Below are 15852 nucleotides of genomic sequence, written 5' to 3'. Positions count from 1 at the left end.
TCCAATGAAGGCCACTTCTCTTGCACTTCTCTATTTCAATGGGAAGGTAGTCAGATAGGGAGAGTCATCTTTGTGCATCTATCTCTCCATTCAAACCTTCGCCTTAGCACAACAAACAGGTAATGGGGCTGGAAGAAGCACAATTTATCCTTGCTAGGATGGAGAGAAGTCTGCTCTGCTCTTCCCCAGCAGAGAAGGCACTTTGGAAAGCAGGGGTTTGGTTGTCTATCGCAAATGCAGTCACTGCTTTGAAAGAGTTGCCTCTCTCTGTGTGTGTGATCAAATGTGGTGCATGAAAAAAAGAGCATGTGTACATGTGCATGCACCCCAGTCATGCCACAGGCATCCACCCACAGGCCTCTTGGGGAAGAAATTGTTGCTGTAAAGGTCTTTCAAAAATCCGATTGCAGGCAGGTGGTGAACCAGGACTACAGAGCTAGAACTGAAGCTTTTCCATGGATAAGTGAAAAATCTTGTTGATCTTCCCAAAGCGTTTTCTTTCTTTCTTTTTTAAAAAAGCTTCCCTTGAAATCCTCAAATGTTTTGCCTAAGCAGGAACCTGCAGATTTTGCTTTGATTAACATTTGCTTTAATGTAACTCCTTTGGGGGGGGGGGAGAGAAGAATAGGAACACAGCATGGCTTGAAGGAGTTCCTGTGATGAACAACATGTCAGCCAAGATGGTGCAGGGAGAATGAGGACCAATATTTTTGTGCCGTTTTCTTTATTTTTCTTTACTTAAAAAGAAAGAGTCTGGACACCTCTGACTCCCCACTTCCAACAGCCTTCCTTGTGTCAGGCAGTAAGACGGATGGGAACTTCTGACCAACCCCCCGTCTAACAGGAAGAGACTTTAGGCCCCGCCTTCCTGGTTCCCCTACCTCACTGTCAAATCCCTTCCTATCTCCGAATTATGGGAGAACCATAATTTGTGATAACTACAGTTTAGAATCCCAGCCGTTGTTGAAGCTCCCAAAGATGCAAACTGTGGATTAGAACTGCTTGTCTGATTTTGTTTCTCCTCTCGGCACACTGTTTCATAAGCTCCTAAGTTCTCTCTCGTCTCCATGGTGCAGCAGCTTTGAAGGCAGAGCAACAGCAGTAACTATGCATTCTTAATTCAGGAATCGCGCCAAGCCAAACTTAGCACTAACCATGGTTTGCAAATCTGTGTCAAACCATAGGTTCCAACTTTGGTATTGCAAACCAGGCGTTGTCAGTTCACGCAAAGCTTCCTTAGCCGTGGTTTGGCATGGTGTCTTAAATGAGCCCCGGAATGCGGCTACAGTCCTCCAGCTCATTATTCTGTTTTCCAGGGCACTTCTCAATGCAGTGATATGAATGTTGCAGCAAATGGTTCTTCCTCTTCACACACAGTTGGAGTCTGAAAACTGAGTCTTGCTTTGCTGTAGGCAGCGTCATGTCTAATACTGGCAAGGGAGTAGATTTTCACCAGTGAGCTACTGATGAAACAAACACACCCACGTACATATAGAATTATTTTAAATGTTAAAACCCATTATTTTGCCTTTCTGTCCCCCAACCCCCGCAAGAAGGTTAAACACGTAAAATATGCAACTACTTGTAAAAGCAGTTAATCAAAATTAAGGAACGCTTCTATGAATTAATTTGGAAATGCCTCTGGTTTGTTTCCCCTTCTGGATTTTTTTGTTTTTCTTGGAAGCTTTGGTACTTTGCTGCTTAGAATCATAAAATTGTAGGGTTAGAAAGTACCCCCAAGGATCATCTAGTCCAACCCCCAGCAATGCCATCATGCCCTGCCCCACCCCATCGTAATCTTATTAAAGACACATCCTACAATTGAAAAGTAAAAAAGGACTTCTGCCCTAAAGTTTAGAGAAAGTTGTGTTAGTTGGATGACAAAAAAAGGTAAGTGCAGTGTAGTTTAGTGGTGAGGCATGGGTAGGCAAACTAAGCCCTGGGGGCCGGATCAGGCCCAATCGCCTTCTCAATCTGGCCAGTGGACAGTCCTGGAATGAGCGTGTTTTTACATGAGTAGAATGTGTCCTTTTATTTCAAATGCATCTCTGGGTTATTTGTGGGGCCTGCCTGGTGTTTTTACATGAGTAGAATGTGTCCTTTTATTTCAAATGCATCTCTGGGTTATTTGTGGGGCCTGCCTGGTGATTTTTCATGAGCAGAATGTGTCCTTTTATTTCAAATGCATCTCTGGGTTATTTGTGGGGCCTGCCTGATGTTTTTACATGAGTAGAATGTGTGCTTTTATTTAAAATGCATCTCTGGGTTATTTGTGGGGCATAGGAATTTGTTCATTCCCCCCCCCCAAAATATAGTCCAGCCCCCCACAAGGTCTGAGGGACAGTGGACCGGCCCCCTGCTGAAAAAGTTTGCTGACCCCTGGGTTAGAGTGTCTGACTAGGAGCTGGGAACCTAGGGTTCAAATCCCCACTCAGCCATGAAACTGACCACGAGCCAGTTGCTGTGTCACAGCCTAAGCTACTTCACAGGGTTGTTGTGAGGGTAAAATGGGGAGGAGGAGAACCATGGATGACACCCTCAGTTCCATGGAGGAAAAAGGGGGATATAAATGTAATAATAAAAGAATTAGAGCATGGTGGGAAGGGCTGGGTGTTATGACGCCCAAAACCAGTTTGAAGTCGATATCGTGATACAGGTTTCATAATTTTTTACCTGGCACTATATCGTGAATCATGATGTGTGTTAGGGCTTTCTTTCCACAGATAAACATTTTGATATAGCAATATACTATGATATCTGAATATCATAGTATACACACGTTTCCGTGTGCTGCTCTGGTGCCGGTTTGTCAGAGCAGCTTCGTCACGCTGGCCACGTTACCCGGAGGTGTCTGCGGACAGCGCTGGCTCCCAGCCTCTAGAGTGAGATGAGCGCACAACCCTAGAGTCTGTCAAGACTGGCTCGTACGGGCAGGGGTACCTTTACCTTTACCTATGATATCTGAAATAAGGACATAATCATGTAGAAGTGAACGGGGTAATGTCCCAGAAACTACTAATACTTTGGGATCTAAAACTGATACGATTTTACTTTACCTATAACATATTGTTGCAACTGTTATTTTATAATACAGAGCAATAGGGAACCACAAGAGAAGCAATGATTGGCTTCACAGTTTTCCCCTCATCATACACACACACACACACACACACACACACACACACCCTATATCAATATCGATACACACACACATATCGCCACACACACACATCGCCATGCTGAATGTTATGAAACCGTTACCACGATGTGGACTTCAAACCGATTTTTTGATTCTGTATCGCTACATTGCCCAGCCCTAATGTGTGTGCGCTATGCAAAAATAACAATGTGGGAAAAACTGTGAAGCCAGCCAATGTCTCTCTACATAGTTCCATCCTGATTTTAGACATCGTGATGTATCGTGATACTGAGTTGGGTGATATATACCACAATGTTGAAAACCAGATACAGCCCAGCCCTAATGGTGGGTCACTTTTGGGAGACCATGCCAAAATTGTGGTGTCTACTGCTTCACATGTACAGTGGTACCTCGGGTTATATACGCTTTGGATTACATATGCTTCAGGTTACAGACTCCGCTTACCCAGAAATAGTACCTCGGGTTAAGAACTTTGCTTCAGGATGAGAACAGAAATTGTGCTCCGGTGGCGCGGCAGCAGCAGGAGGCCCCATTCGCTAAAGTGGTGCTTCAGGTTAAGAACAGTTTCAGGTTAAGAACGGACCTCCAGAACGAATTAAGTACTTAACCCGAGGTACCACTGTAGTCTTATTCCCAGGAGCACAGAGCAGGGCTTTCAGATGACTCACGGAAGGAGGCAGTTCACATGGCAGAAACAGGCAGCACTCAGCATGATAATCAACATTTATCAAAAATTGACCTAGGATATTTATTTATCCTAGAATATTTATTTATTTATTTATTTATTTATTTATCAACGCGGGTGGCACTGTGGGTTAAACCACAGAGCCTAGGACTTGCTGATCAGAAGGTCAGCAGTTCGAATCCCCGCGACAGGGTGAGCTCCCGTTGCTCTGTCCCTGCTCCTGCCAACCTAGCAGTTCAAAAGCACGTCAAAGTGCAAGTAGATAAATAGGTACCGCTCTGGCGGGAAGGTAAACGGTGTTTCCGTGCGCTGTTCTGGTTCACCAGAAGCGGCTTAGTCCTGCTGGCCACATGACCCAGAAGCTGTACACCAGCTCCCTCGGCCAGTAAAGCGAGATGAGTGCCGCAGCCCCAGAGTCGGTCACGACTGGACCTAATGGTCAGTTGTTCCTTTACCTTTATTTATTTATTAAAACACATTTTTATATTACATTTGGCCCTAAAAAAGCTTCCCCCCCACAGCATTTTGCAAAAAGTTATCGAGGGAAGAGGGGAAACGATCCACGACTTCTCAATAGGAGTGAATGCTTGGGCCATTTCAGGAGGCACAACTATAATAATAAAATAGTTTTACAGATGCTTCGAGGAAGGAGCTGCAAGAGCAGTATTCTTCGGTGTGCACTGTCAGGTTTGTGTTACTATGGCAATGTACCACATGGAACAATTATTAATGTAGGTGCAATAACGGCAGCGATTCAGTCCAAGGTTAGGAAAATGCTGCAGTGTCTGTTGGTAAGAAAAAACCCACAAATAGCCTTGTGCAGTTAGGATATGGCTGCTTTTGTCATGTTCGTTACAGATTTCCACAAAAGCCCTGCAGTATCAAACCATTCCCTGTGTGTGTGTGTTACTTGTGAAGTTTCTAGCTGTCAAGGCTGTGCTTTGAAATAACTTCCAAACTGATGCGGAACGCAAAGTTGTGAACGGCGGTAGAACAAACACCAGCCGCCCCATCACACTTACATGCTGACAATATTTCATTAGAGCTAAATATGGTAAATGAACACATTAGGGCTGATGTTCTTCAAGGACATGGCTTACCGATAGCTCTGGAAACAGCCAGGGTTCCATTGACACGCCAGCAGTCCATGTAGATAAGGCAACCTCCTAAGGCTTCTATGCGTTGTCTCTCATCCTAAATAAACAGCAACAACAAAAGCTCACTAAATCTATAGTTGTAGGTGTGACAGGCACAGGAAGCACAGTACCAACCAGGCTAGGGATGTAAGGAGGCAGCAATTTCTATCTTGCCCTGTGTTCATTGCAATCAGCACTGTTTCCATTCTACTGCAGATCAGCTTCCACTAAAAACTTATTTTAAATTTGTATGCTATTTTATTACTTATTAAATTTCTATACTGTCCTTCATCGTAGGATCACAGGCCGGCTGCAATATAATACCACAGTATTATACCAATAACCCTGGCCGCTTAATTCTGCACCAGCTGAAATTTCCAAACAGTCTTCACGGGCAGCCCAACATACAACATGTTGCAGTAATCTAACTTAGAGGTTACCACAGCATAGATGACATAAGGCTATCCCTATCCAGATACGGCTGCAACTGGGTCACCAACCAAAGCTAATGGAAGGCACTCCATGCCACTGAGTCCACCTGAGCCTCAAGCAACAGCAATGGATCCAGAAGTAACCACAGGCTGCAGATCTCCTTTTTCAGAGGGAGTGTAACCCCAACAAGAGAATGCAACCTTCCATCCATCCAGTCTAGGGAACCGCCCACTGACAGTACCTTAAGTCTTACCTGGAATGAGCTTGTTTATTGGCTTTCATCCAATCCATTATTATTAATCTCACTCTTATTTTGGCATGGTCCCTTTTAACTTACAAAATAACTGGTATGTTTGGATTTAGAGGACCACCGGTATGAAATTTACGGCATGTAATGCCTTAAGAGAGAATATTATGAAAATGATATACAGGTGGTACATGACCCCAGTCAAGCTTGCAAAAATATATCATTTGCCCGATAATAAATGCTGGAAATGTAAGGAGGTTGAAGGTACATTCTTTCACCTTTGGTGGACGTGCCCAAAGATTAAGGCTTTCTGGGAAATGATTTATAATGAAATTAAAAAGGTATTTAAGTATACCTTCTTGAAAAAACCAGAGGCTTTTCTCTTGGGCATAGTCGGCCATTTGGTGCCAAAGAAGGACAGAACTTTTTTTATGTATGCTACAACGGCAGCAAGAATACTTATAGCAAAGCACTGGAAGACTCAAGATCTACCCACTCTGGAAGAATGGCAGATGAAGTTGATTGACTGTATGGGACTGGCAGAAATGACCGGCAGAATCCGCGACCAGGGAGAAGAGTCGGCAGAAGAAGATTGGAAGAAATTTAAGGACTATTTACAGAAACACCACAAAATTAATGAACTCTGAAATGATGTTGGATTGAACTTTTGTGGTCTCTAGCTGTTATGATAAAGATAATAGGGATTAAAATTGTTTAAGTCATAAAATTTAAAAAGTTGAGTGGAAAATAAGGTGCTATTTTAAAAAGGAATGTTAAGAGATTAGGATTTGCTGGATTAACAAGTTGAACTAGAAAACAAGAAGGGGAGGTATGAGGAAGTCAAAGAAACATGTTATTGAAAAATTGTTACTGAAATTGACTTGTTTTTAATATTTTTCTTTTCTTTTTCTTTTTGTGTTTGTATAAAAGTGGAAAATCTAATAAATATTTATATAAAAAAAGGATTTAGAGGGAATGATGATGATAATGATGATGATGATGATGATGATGATAACAATAACAACAACAACAATAATAATTTATTACTTATACCCCGCCCATTTCGCCAGGCCTCTCCAGCTACTCTGGGTGGCTCCCAACAGAATATTGAAAACACAATAGAACATCAAACATTAAAAAATTTCCCTATACAGAGCTGCCTTCAGATGACTTAGAAGATGGTTGTTTATTTCCTTGACATCTGATGGGATGGTGTTCCACAGGGCGGGTGTCACTACTGAGAAGGCCCTCTGTCTGGTTCCCTGTAGCCTCACTTCTCACAGTGAGGGAACCGCCAGAAGGTCCTCGGAGCTGGACCTCAGTGCCCGGGCTGGATGATGGGGGTGGGGACGCTCCTTCAGATATACTGGGCCGAGGCCGTTTAGGGCTTTAAAGCTCAGCACCAACACTTTGAATTGTGCTTGGAAACGTACTGGGAGCCAGTGTAGGTCTTTCAGGACCAGTGTTAAGAGAAGAAGAGGAGGAGTTTGGATTTGATATCCCGCTTTATCAGTACCCTAAGGAGTCTCAAAGCAGCTAAAAATCTCCTTTCCCTTCCTCGCCCACAACAAACACTCTGTGAGGTGAGTGAGGCTGAAAGACTACAGAGACGTGTGACTAGCCCAAGGTCACCCAGCAGCTGCATGTGGAGGAGTGGGGAATCGAACCTGGTTCACCAGATTACGAGTCCACCGCTTTTAACCACTACACCACACTGGTGTACATACACAAGAGGCCAAGAGCTTTGTGGGGTAAACTCAAAGAAGCAGTAGTTACCTCTCTCTCTGGCTTGTGAGGTTCCATCAGGGTTATAGCTTTCCCTTGCTGGACTAGCATTACCTGTGAGTCGCCAAGCCAAGCTATATGTAACTTGTTCCCAACAATCAAGGCAGCCACACCTGTGCTACCGTTGCGCAGCTTCTGTAGAGTTTGGAGAGAGAGAGAGAGAGAGAGAAGGGGGAGGGAATGTTATAAAGAGCCTTTAAAAGGATGAAATGTAACTGTGTGGGGAGAATTGGTGCTCATTATTTAACCATGCATCAAAGATCATAGAAACTCTGTTGGCGATGTAAAAAGCATTAGAGTGAATTCACACTAGCCTTTTGTTGCTATTGTTGTGATGACTTCTATCCGGTTGTTCAAAACATGTCAAGAAATAAAATGCAACTAGTTACTGTGTGCCTGGATGACTCTAGGTGACTTCTCCCAGAGTGCTGGGAGAGTTATTGCGTACTCCAGATGACTTCTCCCAGCAGTTTCATGTAGATGACAACAAGCATGGGGGGGGGGGCAAGGGAAGAACAGAACTCTGAGACATGCTGTAGGCTGATAAATGTTTTGCTACCATCTTCTGAGATTGGTTATCCAAAAAGGAATGCAGCCACTGTTAACGCTGCTCCTCTGAGGAGTCCCATCCCAGACAACCAATCCAGAAGGACAGCATGGTCAATGAAATCAAAAGCTGTTGAGATATCCAGAAAGACCCCAACATTCATCAACGTTGGCCTATATTAAACCTTTCACCTCTGATTTGTGGACGCCCACTCCTACCCCAGTGTAAGGCACTAATCAGGGCAACCAAGGCTGTTTTGCCCCAATTTTGAGCCTAAACCCAGACTGGAAAGGATCCAAATTATCTGTATCATCTGACACCACTCATGTATTCAAAAACTATTGCAACAGAAGATGCTCCTAAAGATTTTGGTTTGTTTCTATTCAATACAGTGCTGGCAGTAATACCCTTTTCACTAAGTGCTTTCAAACATCTCTTACAATCAGCCACCGCAGTGGTCAACGTGAGAAGGTACAATCAGATAGAGAGATCTAGTGCTTGCATTAACATAAATTATAAGCATTAAATATTAAAACAAACAAACAAGAGGTTTGCAGTGTATTCTCAGAACAATGTTGTGGGCTTTATTCATCAAGCGGGGGTTGGGGTGGGGGTGGCCCACTCAGGAATATACCAAGCCCCTCTCTCTGAACGATCAGGTTTAATTGAAAAAGCAAAGTCTGTCGCACTTTTCAGCTGGAACAAAGTGTGCCAGCTCACTAAGCAGTAAAGCTGTTCCTGTTTTCCTGTGTTCTGATCAAGGAGGGTAAAGGCAGAATTCCCAGAGTGGTTAAGCAATCAATCCCTCTTCTAGGGAACTCTTGGAATTGTAGCTCTGTAAGGCAAAGAAAGGGATGCGGGTGGCGCTGTGGGTTAAACCACAGAGCCTAGGACTTGCCAATCAGAAGGTTGGCGGTTCGAATCCCCGCGACGGGGTGAGCTCCCGCTGCTCGGTCCCTGCTCCTGCCAACCTAGCAGTTCGAAAGCATGTCAAAGTGCAAGTAGATAAATAGGTACCGCTCTGGCGGGAAGGTAAACGGCGTTTCCGTGCGCTGCTCTGGTTCGCCAGAAGCGGCTTAGTCATGCTGGCCACATGACCTGGAAGCTGTACGCTGGCTCCCTTGGCCAATAAAGCGAGATGAGCGCCGCAACCCCAGAGTCGGCCACGACTGGACCTAATGGTCAGGGGTCCCTTTACCTTTACTTTACCTAAGGCAAAGAAAGGCCTCCGAACAACTCTCAACACCTACTGTTCGCAGATTCTTCGGGGGATGCCATGACTGCTTAAAGTGGCACGACACTGCTTTAAATGGATAGTACAGATGGGGAAAGACAGAACTGTCGTCACAGACAGAGAGAGGGAATTCTAGCCACATGGGGACAGTAGAGGAGAATGGTTGGAGTAATTAATGAGAAGAGATTTTTGGTGGCTGATCCTGGTATAGTGAGAAGAGTGAAGATCATGGACAGGGATACACACACACACACACACCGTGTTATTTCTAGTGTTTTAACTTTGAAGATCTGTTTTGTGAGAACCACCCAGAGGTCACTTTATATAGGTCAATAGATGCATGTCAAAAAACCCAAAATAAAATATATTGGAAGGAAAGCTACTATTCTGTCTAGTAAGGTAAAAGGTAAAGCCGACCCCTGGATGGTTAAGTCCAGTCAAAGGTGACTATGGGATGCAGCGTTCATCTCGCTTCAGGCCAAGGGAGCTGGCATTTGTCTGCAGAAGCTTTCCAGGTCACGTGGCCAGCAAGACTAAACCACTTCTGGCACAACGGAACACCGTGGTGAAACCCAGAACACCATTTAACTTCCCGTCATTTAACGCCATTTAACTTCCCGTCACAGCCGTACCTATTTATCTACCGTATTTTTCCCTCTATAACACACAGATTTTTTCTCCTAAAAAGTAAGGGGAAATGTCTGTGCGTGTTACTGAGCGAATGTGTGGTCCCTGGAGCCGACTGGTGCGAGTGAAGGCAAAAATCAGGCAAATATCAAATTGTCCGGAGAAGGGAAGCCTTGAAAAGAGGAAGCTGCTGCTTTCCTGCATTCTGCCTCAGGGTCTTACTGCCCACCCTTTTCTGTTTCGTTACTGTGTTTGCTCAAATGGAACAAAGAGCAGAGAAAACCCCTCCCCTCCAGGCAAGCAGAGGGGAAAGCAGAGCGTCCTTCCTTCTAATTTCTAGGGACTCGCAGGCAACATGCAGGTGGGGGAGAGAGAGAGAGAGAGAGAGAGAGAGAGAGAGAGAGAGAGAGCGCTGGCTGGCTTGGGTGGGTGGGGAGGAACTTTTGCCTTCCTTTCCTCCCGTCTCCTGCATTCTTAGCCAGCTGCTTCTCCGCACACCCCTCTCGTGCTCCTTGTCCCTTCTATGTTTTTCCTTCCCTCCCCACTTAAAACGTGGTTACAAAGCACGGATCCACATGGATCCTCAGGATCTTTGCATTGGGTCACCCCAAATTCACCATCAGATCACATAGCATGCCCATGGCTACAGCCTGCACCAAAAAAATCACGCACCCACTGTTGCCTGGGGCCGCAATGGCGCAAAAACGTGGTTACAAAGCACGGATCCACATGGATTCTCAGGATTTTTGCATTGGGCTACCCCAAACTCACCGTCAAATCACATGTCTGTGGCCACAGCATGAAACACAAAAATGATACATGCACTGTTTCATTCAGAATTTTTTTTTCTTGTTTTCCTCCTCTAAAAACTATGTGCGTGTTATGGTCAGGTGCGTTTTATCGAGCAAAAAATACGGTACTTGCACTGGTGTGCTTTCGAAGTGCTAGGTCGGCAGGAGCTGGGACAGAGCAACGGGAGCTCACCCCGTTGCACGGATTCGAACCACTGACCTTCCCATCAGCAAGCCTGAGAGGCTTAGTGGTTTAGACCACAGTGCCACCTGCTCCCTAGTACTAAGTGCCAGTCTGGCCTCAGGAAAGTTCTGGGCATTTTGTGGTTAAATGACTGTGCTTAGGGATTGTCCCTCTAGGTGCATAGGGAGTGTCAAATGGTAGTTGATTAACCTTCGCGAATGTCCACCTTGTTTCTAAACAGCTCAATTAGAGGTCTGGATTATGCTTCAAGGTTCTAAAAAGTGCTCTATATAGTTGCAAACCAATGTAGTTTTGATTTTTTAAAGTAAAATTTGTATACATGCTTGTTCAGAAAATATACAAATTGCATAGCTGGAAAACAAGTTTTTAAAAGCATTTTCCCCCTTGCTATTTAAATCACTTTGATTTGCAACCTGTCCATTTCAGCAATATTTTGGAATGGCTGGCCCACCAAATCACCTTGTAATCTACATTACTACGCTGTACGAGTTTCCTTACTTACTCTCTCTCACACTATGCTACCATTCAAACAAGAGAAACCACCCTGGTTATAGCTTAGGTTCCCAATTTACCTGAATTAGAAAGAAGGAATCGGCTACATTCCCTGGATCCTTGCATGAGTGACAGTGAACAGAAAGTAACCTGGATGAACCTACTGGGCTTAAAAAAAAACATGTCTACCCCTCTGGAAAGACCCCAACATCCATCAGCGTTGGCCTAAATTAAACCTTTCACCTCCTCTTATTTGTGGAGAATGATTCTTAGGCAAAAGTCTATTAAGTGAACCAATAAATTATTTACCTGGGATTTTCTGCAACGCTACAGAAAAGCCAATTACCAAGAGGGCACATTTCTCAGCACTCAGCTTCCCTGTACCCACTGGCGAGCCAACAATCTACAATTACTGCAGTACTCGCCTCTCTCCACTCACCTCCCTCCTGGCTTTAGCAAGGAACATTTCATCTGTTTTCTGGAAAGATTCCCTCAAGGCCTCCACCGGGTTTTTCAGAAGGTCTTTGTGATGTGCCACATTTACGTGCAAGTGAGCGGCTGCATAGTTAGCCGCATCTATTCCTCCGTGACCATCGAACACGGCGAAGTACGCCCGGTCCACGTCATCCTTTTGGAGGCAAGGACATGTAAAGAGAAGGCAAAGGTAATTTTTGACCACATGTGACTTCTTCTGTGAATGTATCGGAATGGCCCTACTGGGCTGAAGAATTTTTTCAGTGATAATTTCATTGCTATATCTCCCCCCGCTCCATAAAACTCTTGTGAGGTTTTTCTACACTCAAGAGGCATATAATTTTTTAATGAAACAAATAAATAGTAAGTAGAAAAATAACCAATAAGGGGGACCTAGAAGCCAAAGCATAAACAGTAACAAGACCAGGATAAATAATCCAATACAACAGGTGTGCTACTTTGCTGTGCAATAGGTTGCTCAAATCTATTGTGAAATGAAATCAGCAGCGACCTGCTTTCGCATTTTCTTACGCAGCAACCTTCTGCTGGTGCAAAACATTTGGCCAGTGGAACAGGTATACCACTAAATGACGTTCATTTAGCTGCACTACATTGGCTACATTGGCTACCTATGGTCTTGCACAGGACATGTACCTAGAGCTGCCTCTTCATCTCTTAAGCAATTTTCCTGAATCCCACTCCCCAAATCACAATAGTTAGAACTAGTCCGGGGGGGGGGGGAGAGCAGGGATTTTCAAGACTCAGATTAATATATTTATTATGTCAGAACAATAACTTAGCAAATAGTTTTGAGATTAGTGTGCTCAACCAATGCCTATTCTATAAAAGATTCCTCAAAGAACTTGGTGTGAACTCTTGTCGCGATCTTCATCCAACTTCCAGAAACTTTACCTAATATGCACATTTTCGCAATTTCCTCTAAAATTGAGCGTTTTTGTCTAATATATGCATCTTCATTGACACTTGACCCCAGCATATATGTTTCTGCAAACGTTATTTGGATGGGAAACTGCACTGTAAACTCAGAGAAGGTTCAAATTTTCTGTGCTTTGGTTCTTGTAGTGCTTCCAAAAGTGTGAATTAAATTAAACTTGTGCCCCTTCCCTATCTGTGAGTACCTGCACTCTCTCACAGTTGTGCAGTTACTTCATGTTAAACCCTGGACTTCATTGTTGTTGTTGTTGTTGTTGTTGTTGTTGTTGTTGTTGTTGTTGTTGTTGTTGTTGTTAATTTCCCCAGCCACTCTGGGCGGCTCCCAACAGAATATTAAAAAAACAATAAAACATCAAACATTAAAAAATTCCTTAAACAGGGCTGCCTTCAGATGTCTTCTAAAAGTCGGATAGTTGTTTATTTCCTTGACATCTGACATCCACAGGGCGGGTGCCACCACCGAGAAGGCCCTCGGAGCTGGATCTCAGTGATGGGGGTGGAGATGCTCCTGCAGGTAATGGTGTTGTGGGGACACCGCCCTCTTTCACAGAATCTATAGAATTGGTAGTTTTGGAAGGTACCCCAACGGTCATTGATTCAACTCCCTGAAATGCAGGATGACTGAAGGAGGCTTCAAAACCTCCAAGGAAGGAGAGTCTACCTTTTGTGGAATAGGTTTCAGACTGATCTGAAGCATTATTATGAAAGTTTAGATGGCAACATGTATTAATTCACTTATTTCAAAATGCGGTATGCCAGCCCTGCTGTGTCCCCTGCCCCTAGCTCACTCCTGCTGAGTGGCGCTCTGGACTTATGTCCTGACGCCACCAGTGTTCTCTCACCCTAGAAACGTACCGTCAAGCCAAACAGCTGATTAAATTCTGGGAGGGAAACATGCCTGTCCTCCATTTTCCGGCGGGTATTACGGGTTGCATGGATGGAAACTTGGAGGTAGCGATGAAGCGCCTTCGGTGGTGGAGGCGGCTGCTTCTGCCACTTGCAGCAAACGTCCCAGAGTTTGTTAAAGAAGCAGCGCTGCAAAGGGCCTCTATCCAGCACTGAAAATAAAATGAGAGAGAAGTCATCTTTGGGGGCTTACATTGCATCATTTGGCTTTCTCCTTCAACCTGCCACTGATTGAGGTTTTTCTCACCTGTTTACAGTGGTACCTTGGGTTACATACGCTTCAGGTTACATACGCTTCAGGTTACAGGCTCCGCTAACCCAGAAATAGTACCTCGGGTTAAGAACTTTACTTCAGGATGAGAACAGAAATCGCATGGCGGCAGCAGCAGGAGGCCCCATTAGCTAAAGCGGTGCTTCAGGTTAAGAACAGTTTCAGGTTAAGAATGGACCTCCGGAACGAATTAAGTAAGTGAATTAAGAAGCGGCTTAGTCATGCTGGCCACATGACCAGGAAGCTGTACGGCTCCCTTGGCTAATAAAAAGAGATGAGCGCCGCAACCCCAGAGTCGGCCATGACTGGACCTAATGGTCAGGGGTCCCTTTACCTTTTTATGGTTGTGTTGCTCAGCGTAGGAGACAGGGAAGGCTCCTCCCGTTTTGCTACCTGAGACAAAACGGAAATTGCCGCCTTCTGCCCCCACCCACACTGGCAGAGTCAGGGGCAAGAGTCAGGGCATTCCACAAAGTATTGCTGCTTGGCTTCTCTGCCCCGGGGGCATTCTGGTGGCGGCGGAAACCGTGAGGTACGTGGAGTGCCATCTCTTGCACCTGTGCCACCTGAGGTGGGCATTTCACCCCAACCTCATGTTTCACAAAGAAATTATGTATTCACAAAGAAATTATGATATACCGTATTTTTTGCTCTATAAGACGCACCAGACCATAAGACGCGCCTAGTTTTTGGAGGAGGAAAACAAGAAAAAAAATATTCTGAATCTCAGAAGCCAGAACAGCAAGAGGGATCGCTGCGCAGTGAAAGCAGTGATCCCTCTTGCTGTTCTGGCTTCTGGGATAGCTGCACAGCCTGCATTCGCTCCATAAGACGCACACACATTTCCCCTTACTTTTTAGGAGGGAAAAAGTGAGTCTTATAGAGCAAAAAATACGGTAATTGTGTGATACAAAAACTGTGCTTCTTGCTGTTCATTTCCCCAAGGTGTTGGTTGTTTAGAACAGGGCAATACCACAGTATCAGAGGGAGAAAACAGATAACCAAGTTCCCTCTGCAGGATGAGACTAGCTGCCATTCGCCTTCTCCCCTCCTGGCCCTGCCTCCTTAAAAGTAAACATTTCACTGGATGTAACTTTGTTACGTATTAATATGAACGTGCTGGTGCCTGAACTTGTTTATTTTGCTTTTCTCCCTTCTCATTCGTTTTGCCTTATTGTATCCTGTCTCAGATCACAGGCAGAGAACCTGTGGCCATCCACATGTTGTTGGGCTGCAACTCCTCCTCATCCCTTGCCAATATTGACAATGCTGGCTGGGCCTAATGAGAGCATCAGTCCAATAACACCTGGAGGGCCACAGGTTCTCTGCCTGTGATCGAAGCACTTTTTGGCTGACGCTCATAGCGCCACATTCAATAAGAAACTATTATCCGCTCCCCACCTCCAACCAGTGTGCACCAATTTGTCGTTTGTTTGTTTAAAAAAATTATGTGCATTTTTGTTTTCAGATGCTGAGCACACTTATGTTAATACTGCAGCACTGGAACACTCCATAAATGCTTTTCAAAAGAAGAACTTGGAAAAATGTCAGCAAGCTATGCTGCCCCCTAAAGCAACTCCTCAGCATTTCGTGAACTTTTTTAAGGTATGCCCCCGTTTCTCTGGTGCTTGATCCAATGTCTCCATTATGAAAGGAAAAAGTATCGCAGGAGTGCCAGCTAATCCTAGTGCCAACTATTGGTTTATTTTGTGTCCCCTGCTCCTTGAAAGGCAGGGCTGGCCCACCCATGAGGCAAGGTGAGGCGCCGGCCTCAGGCGGCAGGATCCGCAGGGGCAGCAGCAGATCCTGCTGTAGATCTTTATTCGCTTTGCATTCCTGATGCAGATCTTCACTCACCTCTTCTTTCCTGGCAGGGAGGGGCCCAGCATTTCATGGTTCGCCTCAG

The 15852-nt window shown here is 44.8% G+C and overlaps 1 protein-coding gene and 1 long non-coding RNA gene across 2 annotated transcripts in view; both read right to left on the bottom strand.

Moving 5' to 3' along the window:
* PPM1F (protein phosphatase, Mg2+/Mn2+ dependent 1F) overlaps positions 1-15852 on the bottom strand; it is a 46462-nt gene that overhangs the window by 10397 nt on the left and 20213 nt on the right. The window contains exons 3-6 of the mRNA XM_083590369.1: positions 13625-13827; positions 11781-11969; positions 7437-7580; positions 4946-5039 (exon numbers count right to left, since the gene is read on the bottom strand). Coding sequence (XP_083446495.1) covers positions 4946-5039; positions 7437-7580; positions 11781-11969; positions 13625-13827 — 630 coding nt within the window. The remainder of the gene's footprint in view (positions 1-4945; positions 5040-7436; positions 7581-11780; positions 11970-13624; positions 13828-15852) is intronic.
* Positions 719-3146, bottom strand: LOC310751484. Its single transcript, XR_014542549.1, has 2 exons — positions 2953-3146; positions 719-2748 (listed from the first exon to the last, which is right to left on the bottom strand). It is a non-coding gene; the product is annotated as an uncharacterized lncRNA (long non-coding RNA).

The sequence above is a fragment of the Podarcis filfolensis genome, assembly GCF_964270895.1.
Source record: "Podarcis filfolensis genome assembly, chromosome: 16".
In the NCBI taxonomy this organism is placed as follows: domain Eukaryota; kingdom Metazoa; phylum Chordata; class Lepidosauria; order Squamata; family Lacertidae; genus Podarcis; species Podarcis filfolensis.
Note: the sequence above shows the minus strand (reverse complement) of the source record. Positions and strands in the feature narration are given on the sequence as shown.